Source organism: Rhyacophila brunnea, unplaced genomic scaffold (genome assembly GCF_057557595.1).
Source record: "Rhyacophila brunnea isolate RB1 unplaced genomic scaffold, BYU_Rbru_1.0 scaffold_13, whole genome shotgun sequence".
NCBI classification, from domain to species: Eukaryota; Metazoa; Arthropoda; class Insecta; order Trichoptera; family Rhyacophilidae; genus Rhyacophila; species Rhyacophila brunnea.
In genome coordinates this window covers 39,751,950-39,770,546 of record NW_028232785.1, presented here as the reverse complement: position 1 = coordinate 39,770,546, position 18,597 = coordinate 39,751,950, and the positions used below count along the sequence as shown (strand labels likewise).

Sequence of the window (18,597 nt, the reverse complement as noted above, 5' to 3'; positions counted from 1 at the left end):
TGAAATGATGCGACTGAGTATAATAATTATTTTTAGAGTTTATGTGCATACCTTTGAAATCGTTTAAAATCTTATCCTCGTCTATAGCCACATTTGCTGCTTCTGTTAATGTTGTTGGTTTAGACAATCGAACTACCATAGACGTTTGAGGATGGATTCCTAGCATGAAGGTATTTAGAGCGCTATCCTCGATTTGTTTAATGCGACCTTTTAACTCGTCGTCATCCTTATGTATAAGTCTAATTGCGTTGATGAGGTTATTTCTGCAATTTTCTACACGCTGAATAAATTTGATAATAGGTTCTTTATAATTCTGTTTGCAATTTCTGAGTTCTAATTCTAATTGAGACGTATGTTTATTTTCACCGTAAGTAGTGTTTAGGAAAGATTTGAAATTTTCATAAGATTCAAATTTATAATTTGAAATTGTATATTTGGCGTTACCTACTACGCAGTGAATCATGTATTTTAACAGGACGGGTTTTAATTCATTCGGACATATCTCAAAAGCTGTATCACAGTCATTAAGAAATGGATAAAGATTTTTCTTTTCTCCATCGAAGGTTGAAATAAATTTCATCAAGGTATCTAAACTTAGTGACGACATAGTATTATTGTAGTGATTGATAATTTTCATATAAATGAAGAATAATTGATTTACCGTTCTGTTGTGGAGAATAAATACCTACACTTTACACTGTCACTGTTACAGACACTAAGCTCTTGACACTCGGAGATTATGTCTTGAAGATATTGGAGATTTGAAGACTTGGAGATCTGATGGACGCTTGAAGAATATGAAGCTGTAGCTTGAAGCATTTGAAGCTGGAGCTTAAAGAATTGGAGTTGGAGCTTGTAGAAAAGGAGTTGGAGCTTGAAGAATTCGAGATTGGAGTTCGAAGAATTGAAGATTTGAGTTTGTAGAATTGGAGTTGGAGCTTGAAGAATTCGAGATTTGAGTTTGACGAATTCGAGACTGGAGTTTGAAGAATTGGAGTTGGAGCTTGAAGAATTCGAGATTTGAGTTTGATTAATTCGAGTTTTGATTTTGAAGAATTGGAGATTATTCGTCGAATTTAGGAATTTGAAGACTCTTGGAGACAGGAGTTTGTTGGTCTTCTCTTGTAGATTTGAAGATATAGAAGATTCTTGATTTAATGATTTTGAAGATTTAGGAGAATATACAACTTTATATTATTAATTAGATTTTTAATTTCCGTTCGTTTTTCACAACGATGTACTTTAAAAAAACAATTAGTTTATACGTAATATTATTATGTGTTTTATTTTTAGGATTCTTGCTATTTTTAAAGAATTTGAATTCACCGTTAATTTATTTCACGTTATTTAGCTTTATCCACACTTCCTGACACCAATTTTATGTTATGGGTTGGAATTATTAAAAGATATTATTAGTTATATTTAACGTTTTCCTTTATTTCCGATTTATAACACAAAATCACATAACATATTATTACTGGTATACTAATACAAGGTTGAATATTACTAGGTACACAATGCGTGTTTCTTGTGAGACGTCCGGCTGAAGAGTGTTTTTTATTCTGGAATACTACTAGGAAGGAAACAATAAATATAATGCAACAAACTTAAGAAATGAACAAGATGTAACATGTTTCAGCCTGTCGAACCCACTGGCTGACTAACTAACGGTACAAATTTGAATGGCACATAACAATATATACGTTTGACTTACTATTAAAAGTCCACCTCTACCCTTCGCCACTTCAAAACACGTACCTACATATATAAAATAGTTTAAGTAAGTAGGTAGTCATAACATACCCAATTAAAACATGCATACATCGTTACCTATTATTATGAAACAATATTGGTTTTAATTAATAATTGTCAATTCTTAATAAATTTAAGATAACATATAAGGTTTTCATAAACATACATTTCTCCTAGTTTCAATTTATTCGAGGAGAAATTCCAATCATAACAACACCACAAACAGAATTATAACAGGTAGGTACCTAACTACCTAAGGAAATATTCTGCTTGGTCTCGCATGCCAAGTGAGTAAGTCCAAAACCATTTGAAATTTTAGGTTTCGATATGCGCTAACGCCTTATTGAAATTATTGAAAATTCTTAGATACAAACCGACCAGTGACGTCCCGTGGGGGTAAGCAGATTGAGCGTCGCTTGGGGCCGGCAGGTACTCGAACGGCGACAAATCGATCGAGGTAGGTATATATATATAAATAGGTACCAAAACTTAGTATGTATCGACGTTTCCATTAAAAAATTGAGCTCACTTGTTTGGAAACAAAATGTATTTATTAACATAAAAGGTATAACAAGACTTTAATTTTTTGTCGGGTTCGCGATGTCTAGTTTACTTCCGTTATCATTGGACGTCACATCCTTGATCACTAGCAATGACACGTGTACATTTTCTTATTATATTTGAATTATATGTTGATACATGCTTACCTATTTAATTTATCAAAATATTTTTGCATCACTCGTAGTTTTGAAATTTGTCAGCTGGTGTAGTATTTTTAATGTATCTGAAACCGTGGACTTGCAATATTGACCATTAAAGTAGAGATGGCATTTCAATTAGATTTAGTGGTATATATTTTGTTAGTGATGTATACAATACCTTCTCAGATAGGTAGGTATTGAAGTCATGATATGATGATAAATATACTGTATAAAAAATGGGGCGGTATTTTGTCTAGGAATGTCACTAAAATCGACACTCTTGTTGGACTCTGAACAATAATAACAACTGCTATAACATGAGCACCGCGATGGCCGAGTGGTAATGTATCCGCTTGGTAAGTCGAGGATCTCGGGCTCAAATCCAGGGTCTGGTAAAATTCACTTGTTGTTTACTCTGTGTAATCCAGAGCATGGACCAAATAGGTAGAGCAAGTGGTTAACATCCATTTCTCGTAAAAAGCAATCGTGGGGCGGCAAGATCCACAAAGGATTGTGGAGCCAATTAATAGTTATAATATCAAACTTTTAAATTATAAAGTGTTATGTGATTGTTTTTTTACAGCTAATTATAATAAAAGAATAATATTATATAGTTTAACCTATTTTATTATCCAAACCCCATATTATAACAGGGCTGCCAATTACATTTTCAAAACAAAAATATATTTTTTTTTTTTTTTTGAATATTGAAGATAGGTACAAAAACATCAGAAACAAACCCGTCGCTATAATACCTCATGAGTTCCGTCACCATGGACTACCCTCCCTCTGATACAAAAGAGATCTACGCGCAGCTTGTTTCACATGTCGCGGACGTAGCAATGACCCTAGGAATGTCGTACGACCTTGTTCTTGCACTATTCCCCAACACTGGGTAATCAATGGGCATACATTGCAGTTATGAAGTAATTCACATGTGTGTCATTTCATAGATTTAATGATGACTAATTTGCGATCATCTATTTGAGCATACTTTGCATATATAAGGTTTTTCACCTGTGTGTCATTTGATCTTTTTTAATATTACTAAGATGAAAGCTTTTATATGGGCATACCTTGCATTTATGAGGTTTTTCACCTGTGTGTCATTTCATGGCGTTTAAGATTACTAAATTGCGAACATCTATATGGGCATACCTTGCATTTATGAGGTTTTTCACCTGTGTGTATCATTTCATGGTTTTTAAGATTACGAAGTTGCGAGCACCTATATGGGCATACCTTGCATTTATGAGGTTTTTCACCTGTGTGTTTCATTACATGGTTTTTAAGTTGACTAAGTCGCGAGCATCTATATGGGCATACCTTGCATTTATGAGGTTTTTCACCTGTGTGTGTCAGTTCATGGCTTTTAAGATTATGAATTTGCGAGCATCTAAATGGGCATACCTTGCACTTATGAGGTTTTTCACCTGTGTGTATCATTTCATGGTTTTTAAGATTACTAAGTCGCGAGCATCTAAATGGGCATATCTTGCATTTATATGGTTTTTCACATGTGTGTGTCATTTTACGTGTTTTGAGATGAGATAGTTGAGAGAATATATTGTCTAGGTTTTGATCAGTAATCACGTCTGTGTGAATTACTTTGTGACTTTTTAGAGCACTTCCGCATCCAAAAACTGCGTTACAAATGCTGCAAATTAAATAACGTGAGAAATGTACTACTCTTCTCAGATTAAGTCTAAGTTCCTTCGGAGTCTCTTGTTCTGAGATTTCTCCTTTAATGTTTTGTTCATCTATCGTTACTTCTGAATACTCTATTATTCTATCTTGGATTCCATCAGGCGAGGATTGTTGACACCTGTCGATATCGTCATGCTTTGTGAAAAAGCCTTTAGTAGAAACCTAGAAAAAAACAAAAATAATCGTAAAGTCAATATTATTCTAAGTTAGTATTTAAACTGTTCCATTTGAGTTATTTTTTCGAAGCTTATGCCTTTCAGCATCTTTAGACATTATAAGTGTTTGAGAATGAAAATGACGTTAAGAAATGGTAATATTACCGACATAGATATTAAATACAAACAATGTTACGTTACGATCCGTAAATAGTTTAAAAAAAATGCACCTACATGAAACATCAAAAGAAAATGCACAAAACAGACAATGACACGTGGTACTGCTCTTGGTAATATGTATAAATCTTATATAGTTTTGAATGCAAAATTTTAGATTGATGTCAATAAAATACATTTACAATAAAATACAATTTACTGTGTTTATTTCTAAAATTTCTTGATAAAATAATTTAAGATCACCAAAATAACGTACATACTATGAGGAAATTTTGCACCCTGTTCGATAAAAAACAATGTAAGCTTCGTGTAGTAACTAGTAATTATTTCTGTGTCAGTGTGTTATTGGAGAGTGTGCATAGTGTCAGAAGATGCTGAAAGGCGAAACCAATGTCACAAAAAATATTCAAATTGATAGAATGTATATTCAAATTTTATCAAGCAACTTAGATCAATATTGTAAACAATAATTTAATATCGTTAAATATTCAATAATTTACTAGAACCATCTTATCTTGGCTACGAATATAAAGTGTTGTATGCAGTGTTACAGACTATATCGGGTACGTAGATTTATACCTGAAAGCGCGGGAAGAATTTATATTCAAATTTCATCAAGCGACTTCGATCTACAGTTTAAACAAAATTTTAATATATCATACTTCTGAATTCGTGAGGACACGCATACTAAGCGTCGCATAGGGACGGCAGTTATCCAAAGAGCGACACTCTCGAGAAGGAATGACTCGGTTTATATAATTCACACGTATAAAATGTTTTTTTTTTTTTTTAGAATTATTAATAACCATATCCTTGCTTTTTCGTACAAGGTGGTTGTTAGTAATTTTGAACAATCACAAACACCCAGGCTTTGAGAAAAACACATAAATGTTTTTGTCATGACCGGGAATCGAACCCAGGAACTCTCGGGTGGAAGGCGAGCGCCTTACCCACTGCACCACGAGAGCCGCTTACATATAAAATGTTAAACACCATAAATATTTTTCGAATTAATAAAGTTTACCGGTTGAGCACATCTGATATTTAAATATAATGATCTGAGCAAAACAGCTATTTGTATTATAGCTAAACAACTTAAAAACGGACCTGCGCAGAAACACACTTACTTTCGTGCGCATATAGTAGGTGTGTAAACGCTGCGTCTATGTGTGAAAAGTCTGGTTTACACGATACTATATTATATTCACAGTTTACAATAAAAACCGCATCTCTATCGGGGTATGACAAAAATCCTTTACAGAGACAAGCACGAGTAATAATTGTTTTAAATTTGACCGAATATAAATTAAAATTGATGAAAAGCAGTACAATCTTATGATAGGTAGATATATATTTATATGCAAATTGATTTTCACAGTTTGCGTTTTATAACAACTTGACTAAAAAAAACAATAAAGACATTATTTGAAAATTATAAAAAAAATGTGATTGGGTCATCGATATATTTAATATGTATACTGATCACTTCTACTATTTAAGTGATAATTTGTGTTCTCCTATTTATTTAATGAATACATACCTGCAGCAATACAATCACTTAAAGTGGCTTTAATGAGTGTTTTCTTAAAAACTCAATAATTACCGAGTATTAATTAATAATCTATCATAATAATTAGGAAGTTAAGACTAACTAATGGCTCTTACAATACTCTCCGAAGCACTTTCCAAATTAAGTTACCATGGGGAATCGGCTTTTGTATTTTAAATCAAAGTAGGTAGGTATTGATTACTTTAATCACTTTTTTCAATACGACTGGCTAGGTATTAATAGTACGGAGATTTATTGAAATTTTAAACGTCAACCTTCGATAAAAATCGGCGAATAGAGAAACAAATGTTACAATATATAAAATTGAATAAACCCCATGTCCTGGTGTGTTATCTGAATGCGAACATCCGGTTTGAGGATCTTCATGAGAAAATGGTGGCATTTTATCTTCAGTGAATTCGCGCTTTATGTCAGTCTCAGCTTTGATACCAGTGACACCCGTCGCAGCGAACTGAAATAAACAACGTTTCATATAACATGCTGTCAATAAGTACATATTATTAATATAACATATTAAAACGTTATTATGTAGGTGAAAGTAGGCTGTTAAGATCCGACAAAAATAGTGCACACTAAACATTATCAAGCATACTTATTTGTTTTCATTAAATTAGTATTTAAAATTCCATTAAACCCTGCCTTAACTAAACCATAATATCGCGGTTAAAAATAAGAGCTTTCCAAATTGAAGTTTTATTGCCAATCGGCTTTTTTAAATCAAAGTGGGTTTTTAAAAATTTAAATTTAAAGGTAATTTAAAATACACGTAAATTATTATCGATAGGCCGCCTGATTATTACGCACCTGGTGCGTCTTTAGCGTCCAATGACTTAATTACTTTAATTAAGTATTTTTTTTTTCCTTAAAAAGATCTCTTCAGTTTGTTATATATTTTCTCAAAAGTGTTTTCAAAATTACGTATGTTCCATATGTTATATATAAAATGTTAATAATTTATAAAGGAACGTCTCTCGACAATTTATGTCTGAAACGAATTCTACAGTTTTTTGACAAAGTGTTCGGCGCGGAGCGGAAACTTTGGAGAGACTGGTAGTTTTGGGTAGCCTCCAAGGCAGGTGAAGCAGAGGAAGAGCTGACTGAGAGCAGCCTTCACTCTGTCCTGATAGAAGCATAGAATTGAGAGGAATGGGGATTCTTGATCGATTAAAAATGATAACATTCCAAGTTGGCACCATCCTTTACCATGAGGGAACGACCAAGAACTAATGGGAAACATTGAAAATGTACAGATGTATTGTGTTTTTATTTAGCGATAATAACTGTTCACACGTAAGATTGCTGACTGTCGTAAATAGTAAGCGACACGCCATGTTGTCATTTTATGGTAGGTACTTTTTGACAGATCGTGAAAATCGGTTAACCTCAAAATGAGACTGCGCGGTGTAGGTTGTTTTTTTTGCAGCAGATTTGCCAGTGTCGCTCTACTGCGCAGGCGGGGATATCGGACAAATCCCATCTGTCACGTGAAAATTCAGAAGTGAACTTTTTTGATTCATGCAAGCAATCTTGCAACTTCCACAATAATACGTGTGTACACGTGGATTTTCTTTTTATGGTCTCGGTAATATGTACTGTCAGCAGTAAATCCTTGCATTACAACTTTCATGAGAAGTTATCAGCCAACAACATAAACATAGCATTTTTAATTACCAATGCTATGTCATTTATAAAAAAACGTGAACAGCAATGGCCTCAACTTTCAGCCCCTAAGAACACCAGAAAATGTTTTAAATGTCATGTCTGTGACTAATAGAGGGTGCACGATACGTATTGTTGACGAGTCTTAAAATAACTCCCGAATAACGCGAGAAATCGTTTAACGGCCTGCTCCAAATCCATGCTGCTCATTCATTATAAATGACCAGCGCCATCTATAGATTAATTCTTGAGTCGGCAATGAAATGACTCAATCCTCGGACAAATCATGCTGTGCATGATTATCTCAAGAACTTTTGCTGGTGCATAGAGAATGGCTACTTTTCCACATAGTTTTCCACTGATGACTCCGTATCACTCTTATGAATTGGAGTAACCTTCGACATCTTCCATGCTTCCGGAAAGATACCCGTTTCCATTGTCAGGTAAAATATATATGAAATTGGGCACATGACAAAGTCAATACAGCCCTTTAAAAAAAATGGTGGAACATATTATGCGGTCACTAAGAGCGGGTGTTCTTAATTTTTTAAATAAAATCTAAACACGACACCCTCATCAATTGACAAGATGTCAACGGATTGGGCACCGCATGATCGTTATCTCTACATATATATGAACGCGACATACTTTTTACTCCGTCTAAACGCGACCATTCATGCAACGGCTCGAGACAATGGTGTCGCGTGTGAAACGGCTCAAAGATTAAAACATGTCGCACCCCCAGTAAGATACTGTCGTAAGTCTGAAATGGGCGTTTTCGAGTTATGGATGTGGTTGGATTCGTATTTTTTTTTGCTATTTTAATAAAATACTGTCGTATCTCAAACTCAAATAGTGTCGGAGAGAAAGCGCTAAATACAGTACATTACTTTCCGAAAACTGTTAAATAGATAATAAAATAGTGTTGTAACTAAGTTACGACAGTATTTTACAAGAAGCTTTCTAAAAAACTAAAACAATACTTTTCATAAAAATACTGTCGTAACTCTGTTATAACAGGAAAATCTTGAGGTACAGCGTAATTTTCTCACTAATTGCATGGATATTATTGTTCCAAAGTATTCAAGTAAAATACAAGAAGTATGCAAAAAATACTTTATCAACACATTTGGGGTGAGTGAAAGGTACTGCTCTACTGCGTGGAAAACAAGAGATCTTCTTTCCGGAACGCCAATTCCAGAACAAAGAGATAACAAAAATCACAAAAAAAATGGTGATAAAAAAATGATATAAGAGCTCACATTAAGTCTTTCCCAGTGATCGAGTAACATTATTTGCGTGCGCAGACGTCTAAATTGTATTTAGATGGTAAATTAACAATTGCTGAAATGTATCGGTTATACAAAAAAACAACAAGCTGACACCAATATGCCATTTGGAAAAGAACACTATTATACGCATCCATATTTAATGACGAATTTAATATTGGCTTCTTTAAGCTTAAAAAAAGATTTCTGCGTTGAATGCGACCTATACAATAATTCTTCACCACCAGATGAAAAAAAACAACTTCAAGAAAAATATGAGACACATCAACCTGGAAAAAAGAGGCAAGGGATGAAAAGATCAAAGACGTAGCAGAGTCCCGAACTAATGGCCAAAATAGCGTTATTAATGTAGCTGTATATGATTTGCAGGCTGTTTTACCGCTTCCTTGCGGAAATGTGTCAACTTTCTATTATAAACGAAAGTTTGGCAATGTACAATCGTACAGTCTATAATATCACTGAAAATATTGCAAACTGATACATGTGGGACGAGAGTCAAGCTGCATGAGGATCCAATAAAATTGGTAGCTGTGTACTCGATTACAATGCATGTGAAAAATATCACCACAATGAGCATTTTATTTTTTACAGTGACAATTGTGCCGGGCAGAATAAAAATAAATACATTGCTGCAATGTATTTATATGCCACCGGGAATTCACAAAAAAATACAACGATCTCTCATAAGTTTTTGGTCACCGGGCATAAACAAAATGAAGGCGATATCGTCGACTAGGGCTCTAAAAAGTGGACCAATATTTGTGCCCAGCCAAATGATTACCATTGTACAAACAAGTAATAAAACAGGACAACCATACATAGTTAAACCCATGACGACAAATAATTTTCTCAACATGAAAAAACTAGCAGATGAAATCGGTAAAAATTACAACACGGATGAAAATGGAGAAAAAGTTTTGTGGCAGAAGATTAAAGTTATAAAAGCAGACAGAGACTATCCATACATTATTTTTTTTAAAACCAGTTATCATGAAGAATGTAGGAAATTGAATGTTCGACAACAGCAAATAGGTAAACCGTTACCAATGGATGGTCTCAATTTATCCAAAGCATATCAAGAGTGGCCAAAAATAACGACAATTAAAAAGAAGGATTTGCTTTCCTCTGCACCGCTAAACATCGTGAATTTTATTATGATTTTTTTGCTTCTCTTCCAAGTGATGTTTAAAATTAAAAATCGTATTTAAAAATTTTATTTTCTCATTAAATTAAATAATAAAGTATTTTTTTGTTGTTTTGAACTAATAATTGTATTTTTCTTTTTTTTCCAATAAATCTTTAAAGATTGTACCAAAACTTAATATTTTGAAAACCTTCCTTTACAGTGCCCAACAAATTAGTTGAAATTATTAGAGTGATGGTAGGGAAATTTACATAGAAAGTATTGAGTTGATTCAAATTTTACCATGAAATTGTCAAATATCCTAATAAAATACAGTCGTAACTCAGAAATATTCAAATATCTCCGTTTGTATATGTTTTTAGAGTAAAATGATGAATATAGTTGAAAATAGATCATGTTTTTCCATAAAAATGAGTAATAATTTTTACATTCAGACTTTTCCTGTATTTACAAAGAATATTTGAAACTTCAAATGGCTCTCCTGCAAAATGCCAATTTTTGACTTACTACAGTATTTTACTGGGGGTGCGATGTAGGTATTGCTAATTCCAACCTTCACTATAAGACTGCACCAAGGGAAGAAAATAACACGTTATGCAATTGAACGAACCTGATGTAATGGCCTGTAATCTGAACCCGGTTGAGGATCTTCATCATCACATAATGGGTCTATTACATCTTCAATAATCTCGCGCTTGATGACGGATAGTTGATCATCCGTCTCAGATTTTATATTAGAGAGGTCCGCTAAAAGATACTGAAAGAAACATTATGGTTAACACAGTAAAACCACTTACAGTTCACGTGACTTCAAGGAATATCCTTATAACAATGTATACTAATTATAGTCAAAATAAATTAGAAGATAACCTGCCCTAACCTAAATCACAAATGTATCGTACCTAGCTGTCAAAATGTATAATCGAGTTATTTTTTAAATCAACATTTAATATCATTGTGTCTCTACGCAGTTTATAAACAAGCAAATTATTATAATAATATATTTATCGTTGTTAGTCACAATACAGAGTGATTGTAAAAGAAATCAGTTTCCAAAAACTAACCTCGAAATTGCAACTTGAAACGTCGGCATTCTCTTGCTTTATATGAGTGCGAGCTTCTGGGCTGATTTGGTGGCTAGTCTGCGTATCGAACAAAGGCTTGCCTTCTGTATCAGATTGTTCTCCATCACATTCTCGCTTTACATCCATTTTAATGGAGAATATGTCAGGAAGAACGTGACAAACAGGATCCATTCATTCAAGGTATATTAATTTAAGAGAAGTGTTGCCACAATACGTAATTATTTAATTTATGGCCGAAATACTGAAAAATCTATACCGTGGAAGCGATCATTAATAATAAACTGTGTTTTATTGGATTTTAGTTTTGTACTATTCTATTTGAGTAGGTAGTTTTTTACCACTCGGATTGTCCCATTCGATATTTTCAAGCACTACGCGTATTCACCAATGACAAATACACACTAACAGCGTATAATATAACTGTTACACCCATGACTATTGGGCCTCTCCCGATAGTCTAAATAATGTAATTATTAGGTGTTACCATGTCACCTGTCCTCCTGTCAACAATGGGCGTACGAACGTCCAAAATTCCTTGATTAACTGTCAATTTATAATATTCAACATGTTCTTAGCACATAAGAATTGTATCTAATTATAATAATAGTATGTCATAGAAGAATGTGATTGTGCCGAACAAAAGAAACGAAAGCCAAAGAAATTTAATTTAATATTCGGGAGTATGTAAAAAAAAAGATGGCACCACTGCTCAATATAAAAAGAGTGGAAAAAAATACATAGTCGCGGAAAGACGTGGTATTGAGATCGCGAATTCCCGCGCTAACAACTTAACAATAAAACGAAGTCAGATATTTATTAATAATTAAAATATAAGCGATGTTAAGATATAATTAACATTAGGAACGTAACAATATGAGTTTAATTTGGATACTGTTAAACATAAGTTTAGTTTCTTTGTAAAATAACCGTTGAAAATATAAAGCTACGTATTAAACAAAGAAAGACATTTCCAAGCCTCCGCATGAGTCGATTTTAGTGAGTAATGTTTTACCAAGTGCATAGCCAACACGCTAGTGTTGCTTGCACATAATATAATTTATAAAAACGTCGCTTGTATAATAAAATTATAATATTGGAATAAATATTCGATATCTGGCAACACTACGGCACGCAACTGTCACACATAATTTCGAATTACCCTGGAAAGGGTCGCGAAGGAAGCGTGAAGGAGGCGAGGGAAGTGCACAAAAAAGTTCGTCATGTTTTGAAGGGCAAACACATGCAATAGCTCCATCTATATTTTTCTAAGATCTAAGGACATTTCATTTATTACCTATTTAATTTTTGTGAATCCCGGGTCCTACCAATATCCCGAGCTTGCCACAGGACCCGATATATCTCAATACCTACACTGTTATTTTTGACCTATATAATAAATCAATGAATACAATAAAGTTGGGACACTTTATTGCCTACCCATTTAGTCAAGGATCAAGTCGTAACTAAAACGAACAAGACATTGTCAAAGGGCCATGTCTTTTGACTTTTTCTTGTCTATGATCATTGAAGATATACCACACCCATTATATGATGATGAATACCCTCAACCGGGTTGTTCATATTCAGATTACAGGCCAATACATCAGGTATGTTCAATTGTACGTAGGTATATGTGCCGTTTTCTTCCCTTGATGCCGTCTTATATTGAAGGTTTGAATTTGGAATGCATCTTTGAAACTTCATAAGGAACTAATATAATATATTTCATTCAAACTTGTTTCATTTATTGATTGCGGAGTAGATTCGAGCTGTTAGCGATTGCTAAAACAGATATTTTGAGACAGTATTGAGTAGGTATATAAATCTTTTGTTAAATCACGTAAGTATATTTAAATATGGTGATTTATACATCACAATCATTCGAACGTAAAGCAATAATTAATGTGATTATTTGTAAATATAATTAATCGCCCGTGAGCCCTTTTTAGGTAGGTAATAAAAAACTACTTGCAGCCATAAAATACCCTAAACGGAAGCAATATCTACGTGAAATAGAGTGAGAATAGACCAATTCAAAATTTTTGTAACAAATTAATGGGTACTGTTCGGTTATCAACCTAATCTAACCTAAACTAACCCGAACTACCAAATAATCCAGTATACCGGGTATTTTCAAAAATAGTTTTCCGCTGTATTCCTGATAACCGAACAGCAATTAATTACCTAAAATACCTAACTATTAAACGTCAGAGTGACAGTAGGTACTTTGAAAATAAAAAAAACTAGTAATAATTACATAATTTAGTAATATAAGTTAAATCATATAGAAACAAACCAACGGCGCTTCAATAGGCGGCCCATTTTCCTACGTGTCTAATATAACAAGATAATTAAGAGCTAGTCGAAGAATCTAGGTTATCATAGTTTTTGTTTTGTTACGAGAAAGAAGTATAACTTTTAACGTGCGTACATAATTACACACACATTTTTTTTAATTGTACGACTTCGAAATAAAATATATTTCGAATTTTACTGATCATTAAGATATTTTTATTGTTCTATTTTATTTCTCTGTTTTATATTATTTTTATTGATTTTTTATTTCTATAATAAAAGAATTTTTATATAAAACACTAATTTTAATAAAATTTTATATGAAAAGGAGCATTTGGTTTTTTTCTATTAAAACCATGAAGCCGCATATGCAAGTTTGTTCGTCAATTCTCGTTCGTCAACTATATGGCCGCAACTGCAAAAATCTACAATATAATTTAAAAAAAATATATTTTTATATTTATGAACTACAGTAGGGTAAAGTACCTACACAAAATTATTCTAACATGGTACAATTTTTTGCAGCCTATTTCAGTTTATTAAATTGTAGTTAATTATTTTACATTCAAACTCAAATTACACAAGATCATGTTATTTGCAGTTACGACCATATAGATCTCAATGTGCGATATGTTTACAAAAGGAAGCATAAAGTACGCAATGTGCTGCAGTTAGCTGGAATGTCTTTCGGTAAGTATACATTCACTTGCCAAATGCAGTCGTACATTGGTGGTCACTGAAAGCAGAGAATTCAGATGTGGCAGGTCTTATCCAGAAATGGATTGACTCTGGCTGATCCCAATGGTGATACCGTTATATAATATTATTAATCATGTTGTTATTTTCAGGAGTGTGAAGACAGCCTGATCAATATAAGGTCGGAGAATGATAATGAGCGTGTCATCATCAAACAAGAATTTGTTGACGATGCAATTCGCCAAATCAATAATGAGAATCCTCAACAAGGCTCCTCTGATCCACAATACAGTCCAGCAGATCAGGTACGTTCATTAACAGGTTCACTAGTAACACAACTTTTAAACTTTTTTTATATTCGAAAGATCGATATCTAAATGGTATTAAAATTTATATGGTCACCGCTTAACGAAGAAAATTCTGGTCACCAAATTTAGATGTCACTTATTCGAGCACTGCTAGTCGTATATCGCGAACAATATTGACTTCCAATGGTTTTATCAGCATATACCAGTGACTCCACGAAATTTTACATGAAATAATCCAGTTATATCAAATCGCACAACCTTGAAGGAGGCTCGAAATCAACTAAAGCAATCGTTTATAAACGGTTTACGAAAGAAAAATAAATGACAATCGTGATGTACTAACCTCATCAGGCTGCGGAGGAAGCCGGTCCGCGAACTTCTGATTTTGATCGATTTAAAATGCTTGAGTTCACTGTAGCGAGAGAATGCCTCATCTGATCGAAGCAATTCTGGGGTAATTTTGTGTGTAAAGAACCAAGCTAAGTAATACAGTAACAAACAATTTAATTCGTACTAACAAAAATGCCTGTACTAAATTTAATAAGAAACAAAAACTTTGTTGAGCTAGTAGTAGTAATTCTGACAGACCGTGAAAATGGAAAACCGTTCAGTTAAGGCGGTGTCACCCCTCTCTCAGGTGTGACTGCCAAGGGTTGATAGCAAACCTCGCGTCAAGAGGCAGGATGTTACCAGTACCTCAGAAGTATCCACCAATCGGTGGTCCCTGATATTCAACTAGCTCAGTATCGTGAGAGGGATTCCACCCAGTGAAGAAATGAAACAGGGGGTGGACACACTCGTTGACGGTGCTCCACTACAGACACTTCATTAATAAAAACTCGCTTTAAAATATTTGTAAAGTATTGTCTATAGCACATCCCTCTACAGAGGTCAAGGTCACAGGATAAAGTTTATAGTATAAAAATAATAAAATTTATATTTAATATATTTATGGGAACTAATTTATTTATAGTAAATGTTTTTTTTTTTTGTATATAATAATTATAGTGTTTTAGTTATGTTTTCAGTTGATAGGTTATAATTAGAAACTTAGTATTTATTTATTTAATTATTTATTTAAAATCTTAGTTAATTAAGCACATACCTAGTTATGATTTGAGGCGCCGAGTCGCTAAACTGGCTCCTGGGGGTTTTTTGAGTTTTGAGTAAATCACGAAAAACTGTTATGGGCAGTGTGATAACTTTAAGTGTAATTTAAGTTATTTTCTAGTTTCCGGTTTATATGGAATAGTAAATTAAAACGTCAAATTCAATTTATATGCGCCAATATTCCAAATAAATGCATTTTAATTGTCCGGAGAGCACACTTGCATCACTCGCTGTCGCAAGGAGCCAAATTTGTGACTCACACTTTGACGTTACATGTCAATAGAGTCGAGTTTGGCACTTATGGAATAAGGTCGGCCGGAAATGACTGTTCAGTAGCGGGCCGTATTTATTTCAATTAATATAGATATTTTAGAATTTATTTTGCCAAACAAATATTTTCTCACCATACTTACCTACTACACGGTAAATCCTTTTTTACATTGCATCTTTTTAGCATTTATAGCGGTAGGTATGTATGTATGTACATAGAAAAAAAACATTTTTTCAAAATAAAGAATCGTGTTTATTAATGAGAAGCGAGCAAGAAATAACGCAAGTATACCAAATATGTGAATAAGTGATGGTCCCAATAACACATACATATAAAGCATAATCATTGATGATCTAGTTGTTCCAAGGTGGAGAGAGGAATTAAAAGTAGGTAGGTCACTATAAAATTAAAAAGATTTTTTTCTTTCAGCCCCACTGTGTGACATCACTGAAACTCCTTTAAAATACTTCACTATAAATGTATCTTGAGCAAGTTTCACTGCCTTTTCATAAAATGCAGTATGGAAATGTCTAATATCAGTTCCATTTAATGAACTTCCCTTGAAGTTCTTAGTGTCATGATTACACTGAGGATACTCGGGCAATTTTTTAGATGAATATCTGCAACAAATTATGAAAAATACAATAATTAATAACTTTGAAAATAAAAAGTAAAGATAGAGGTTAATAAAATATATATACAAAAGTATAAAATAATGACTATACTTAGATATTATGTAAATATATATAATGAGATTTATGGCGGTTATCTTAAATCAATTTATTATAAGTCATCAAGTGATTAAAAAATAATGTCCAATTATTAAAGGTCCCAATATTATTTTTTGAAACAAGCAAAATATGTTAAAAATCTGTACTTATAGATCTCATAATAATTACATCACGCTAAATATACAATATTATGTATCTACGGCATCATTTAAAAAAAGCGTACGAAACAAAAAATAATATTATGAAACACCACTGGATTATTGAAACATCTATAGCAAAAATTAATGTTAGGAATGTCAATTTTTAAATACCTTTCTTGGCGTAACACGTTACATTTCCAGCCAGCTGGATTTCTTAAACGCTTCCTTGATTCTCCTGGTAGAGATTCTGTTACACTTACTAATGAAACATCCATTATTAATTAGTAAAAACAATCAAATAGACGAAGCAAAATCAAGGCTTTCTCACTGCACAGACGCGAACGGTTTGACGCGGTTGTATAGAGATTTTACCGTACGTTTGAAATCAGTATTTGAATGGCGGCGTCTGATTGGTCGGTTAAGAAGAGACAATTTAGCGACTCCATATTTTTTCAAAGAGCGCGCTTGGCGACTCACGTCAATATTCATTTTGATTTTTTGATGAAATTGGGAGGAATTTGAAACTCTCAACTGGAAAAGTCGATAGATCTATCGATAGAGCATCTAAGTACATTCAAAACTCATTTTATCGAAAAATCGCCAGGAGCCAGTTTAGCGACTCGGCGCCTCATTTATAAAATAGTCTTTTATTTAGTTATTATTAAAACTTAATCTTAAAACACTATTTAATTTGAGAGGTAAATGTTTCAATTAGATTTGAAAGATCGCACACGTAATTATTTTACGTCCGTATATAATTGTCATTTTTATAACATTCAGTACGAGTTTCGCAATACTGTTGTAAGCGTGATGTCATCCACATGTGACACTGATTTAGCGCGGGCGGAAATCCCGTTAAAAATAACTCGCGGGTACGTAGTACTATGATTATCGAAACCCTTCGTGGGTTACGGAGAACGTTGTGATGGCAGGATCCGACCGGGACTGCAGTCGGAACTGAACTGATTATCGTAAAGTAAATCTCGTAATGATTATATTCGCTTATATTAAAATTGTTAACGAAGAGTGCGAACTAGACCAAGAGGTCTCGCACGTCCTCCGGAGAATATCGCTTGGACGGAACTAATTTGTTTGAAGAGATTATACTCTTTATTGGGGTCCGGAGGGACATCGGGAGGGGGTTCTGCCAAAGATGGAAAACCCTCCCGTCTCTTTCTGTAAGAAAGAAAATACGTGGTTAACGCATTGGTTACAACTTCCTGATGTGAAGGGTAGATGATTAAGTGGAGGCTGAGGGCCTGTAGGCGTAGAGTGACTTTGCCTTGTCTATCCGTGCATGGTGAAAATAACACGCAATGTCCGTGTGCTTGGCTCAAAATACGGGTAGCATTTTGTTTGTATTGCACTGGCAGATATGTTCTTTTGCCGCGTTGATGATTAATATTGTATTTAACATCTGTAGAAGAAAACTTGAAAATAGAAAAAAATGCAGATGGGCCATTTTGCCATTTGAATACCGAAATGCGCTGATCTCGTTATGATTGAAGAAATGCTCATGTTCATTTTCGCTCCATTGTTTTTTTTGACAACAACCTGACAATACCTAATTATTATTGAAGTGTGTCACCGTGTCAAGTTAGTGTTTGTATCTATTATTAATTGATATTAGTTTCGACGGTAAACACTTTTCAGTATTGTGGCAACACTCTTCTAACATTAACCTGAATGTATCCTGTCTGTCACGTTGTTCCTGCCATATTTACACTTAACATGGATGTAAAGCAAGAATGTGATGGAAAAAATGACAACATTTCTGGCGAATCACACTCCAGATTTATGACGACAT

General features: G+C 33.6%; 2 protein-coding genes across 2 annotated transcripts in view; one reads left to right on the top strand and one right to left on the bottom strand.

Moving 5' to 3' along the window:
• Nucleotides 1-18,597, top strand: part of LOC147077495 (uncharacterized) — a 394,824-nt gene that overhangs the window by 294,091 nt on the left and 82,136 nt on the right. The gene's annotated exons all lie outside the window — the stretch shown is intronic.
• LOC147077497 (uncharacterized) lies at nt 3,156-11,423 on the bottom strand. Its single transcript, XM_085941622.1, has 4 exons — nt 11,219-11,423; nt 10,765-10,911; nt 6,376-6,513; nt 3,156-4,322 (listed from the first exon to the last, which is right to left on the bottom strand). Exons 1-4 carry the CDS (start codon nt 11,408-11,410, stop codon nt 3,549-3,551), a joined length of 1,251 nt encoding a protein of 416 aa, XP_085797748.1. The 5' UTR covers nt 11,411-11,423; the 3' UTR covers nt 3,156-3,548.

Excerpts from the sequence above, each read along its gene's own strand:
- LOC147077497 (XM_085941622.1), bottom strand. The coding sequence starts at position 11,410 with ATGGATCCTGTTTGTCACGTTCTTCCTGACATATTCTCCATTAAAATG. Across the intron at positions 10,912-11,218 it reads TTTCAAGTTGCAATTTCGAG|TATCTTTTAGCGGACCTCTC; the intron begins GTTAGTTTTTGG and ends TGTTTCTTTCAG. Across the intron at positions 6,514-10,764 it reads ATTACAGGCCATTACATCAG|TTCGCTGCGACGGGTGTCAC; the intron begins GTTCGTTCAATT and ends TGTTTATTTCAG.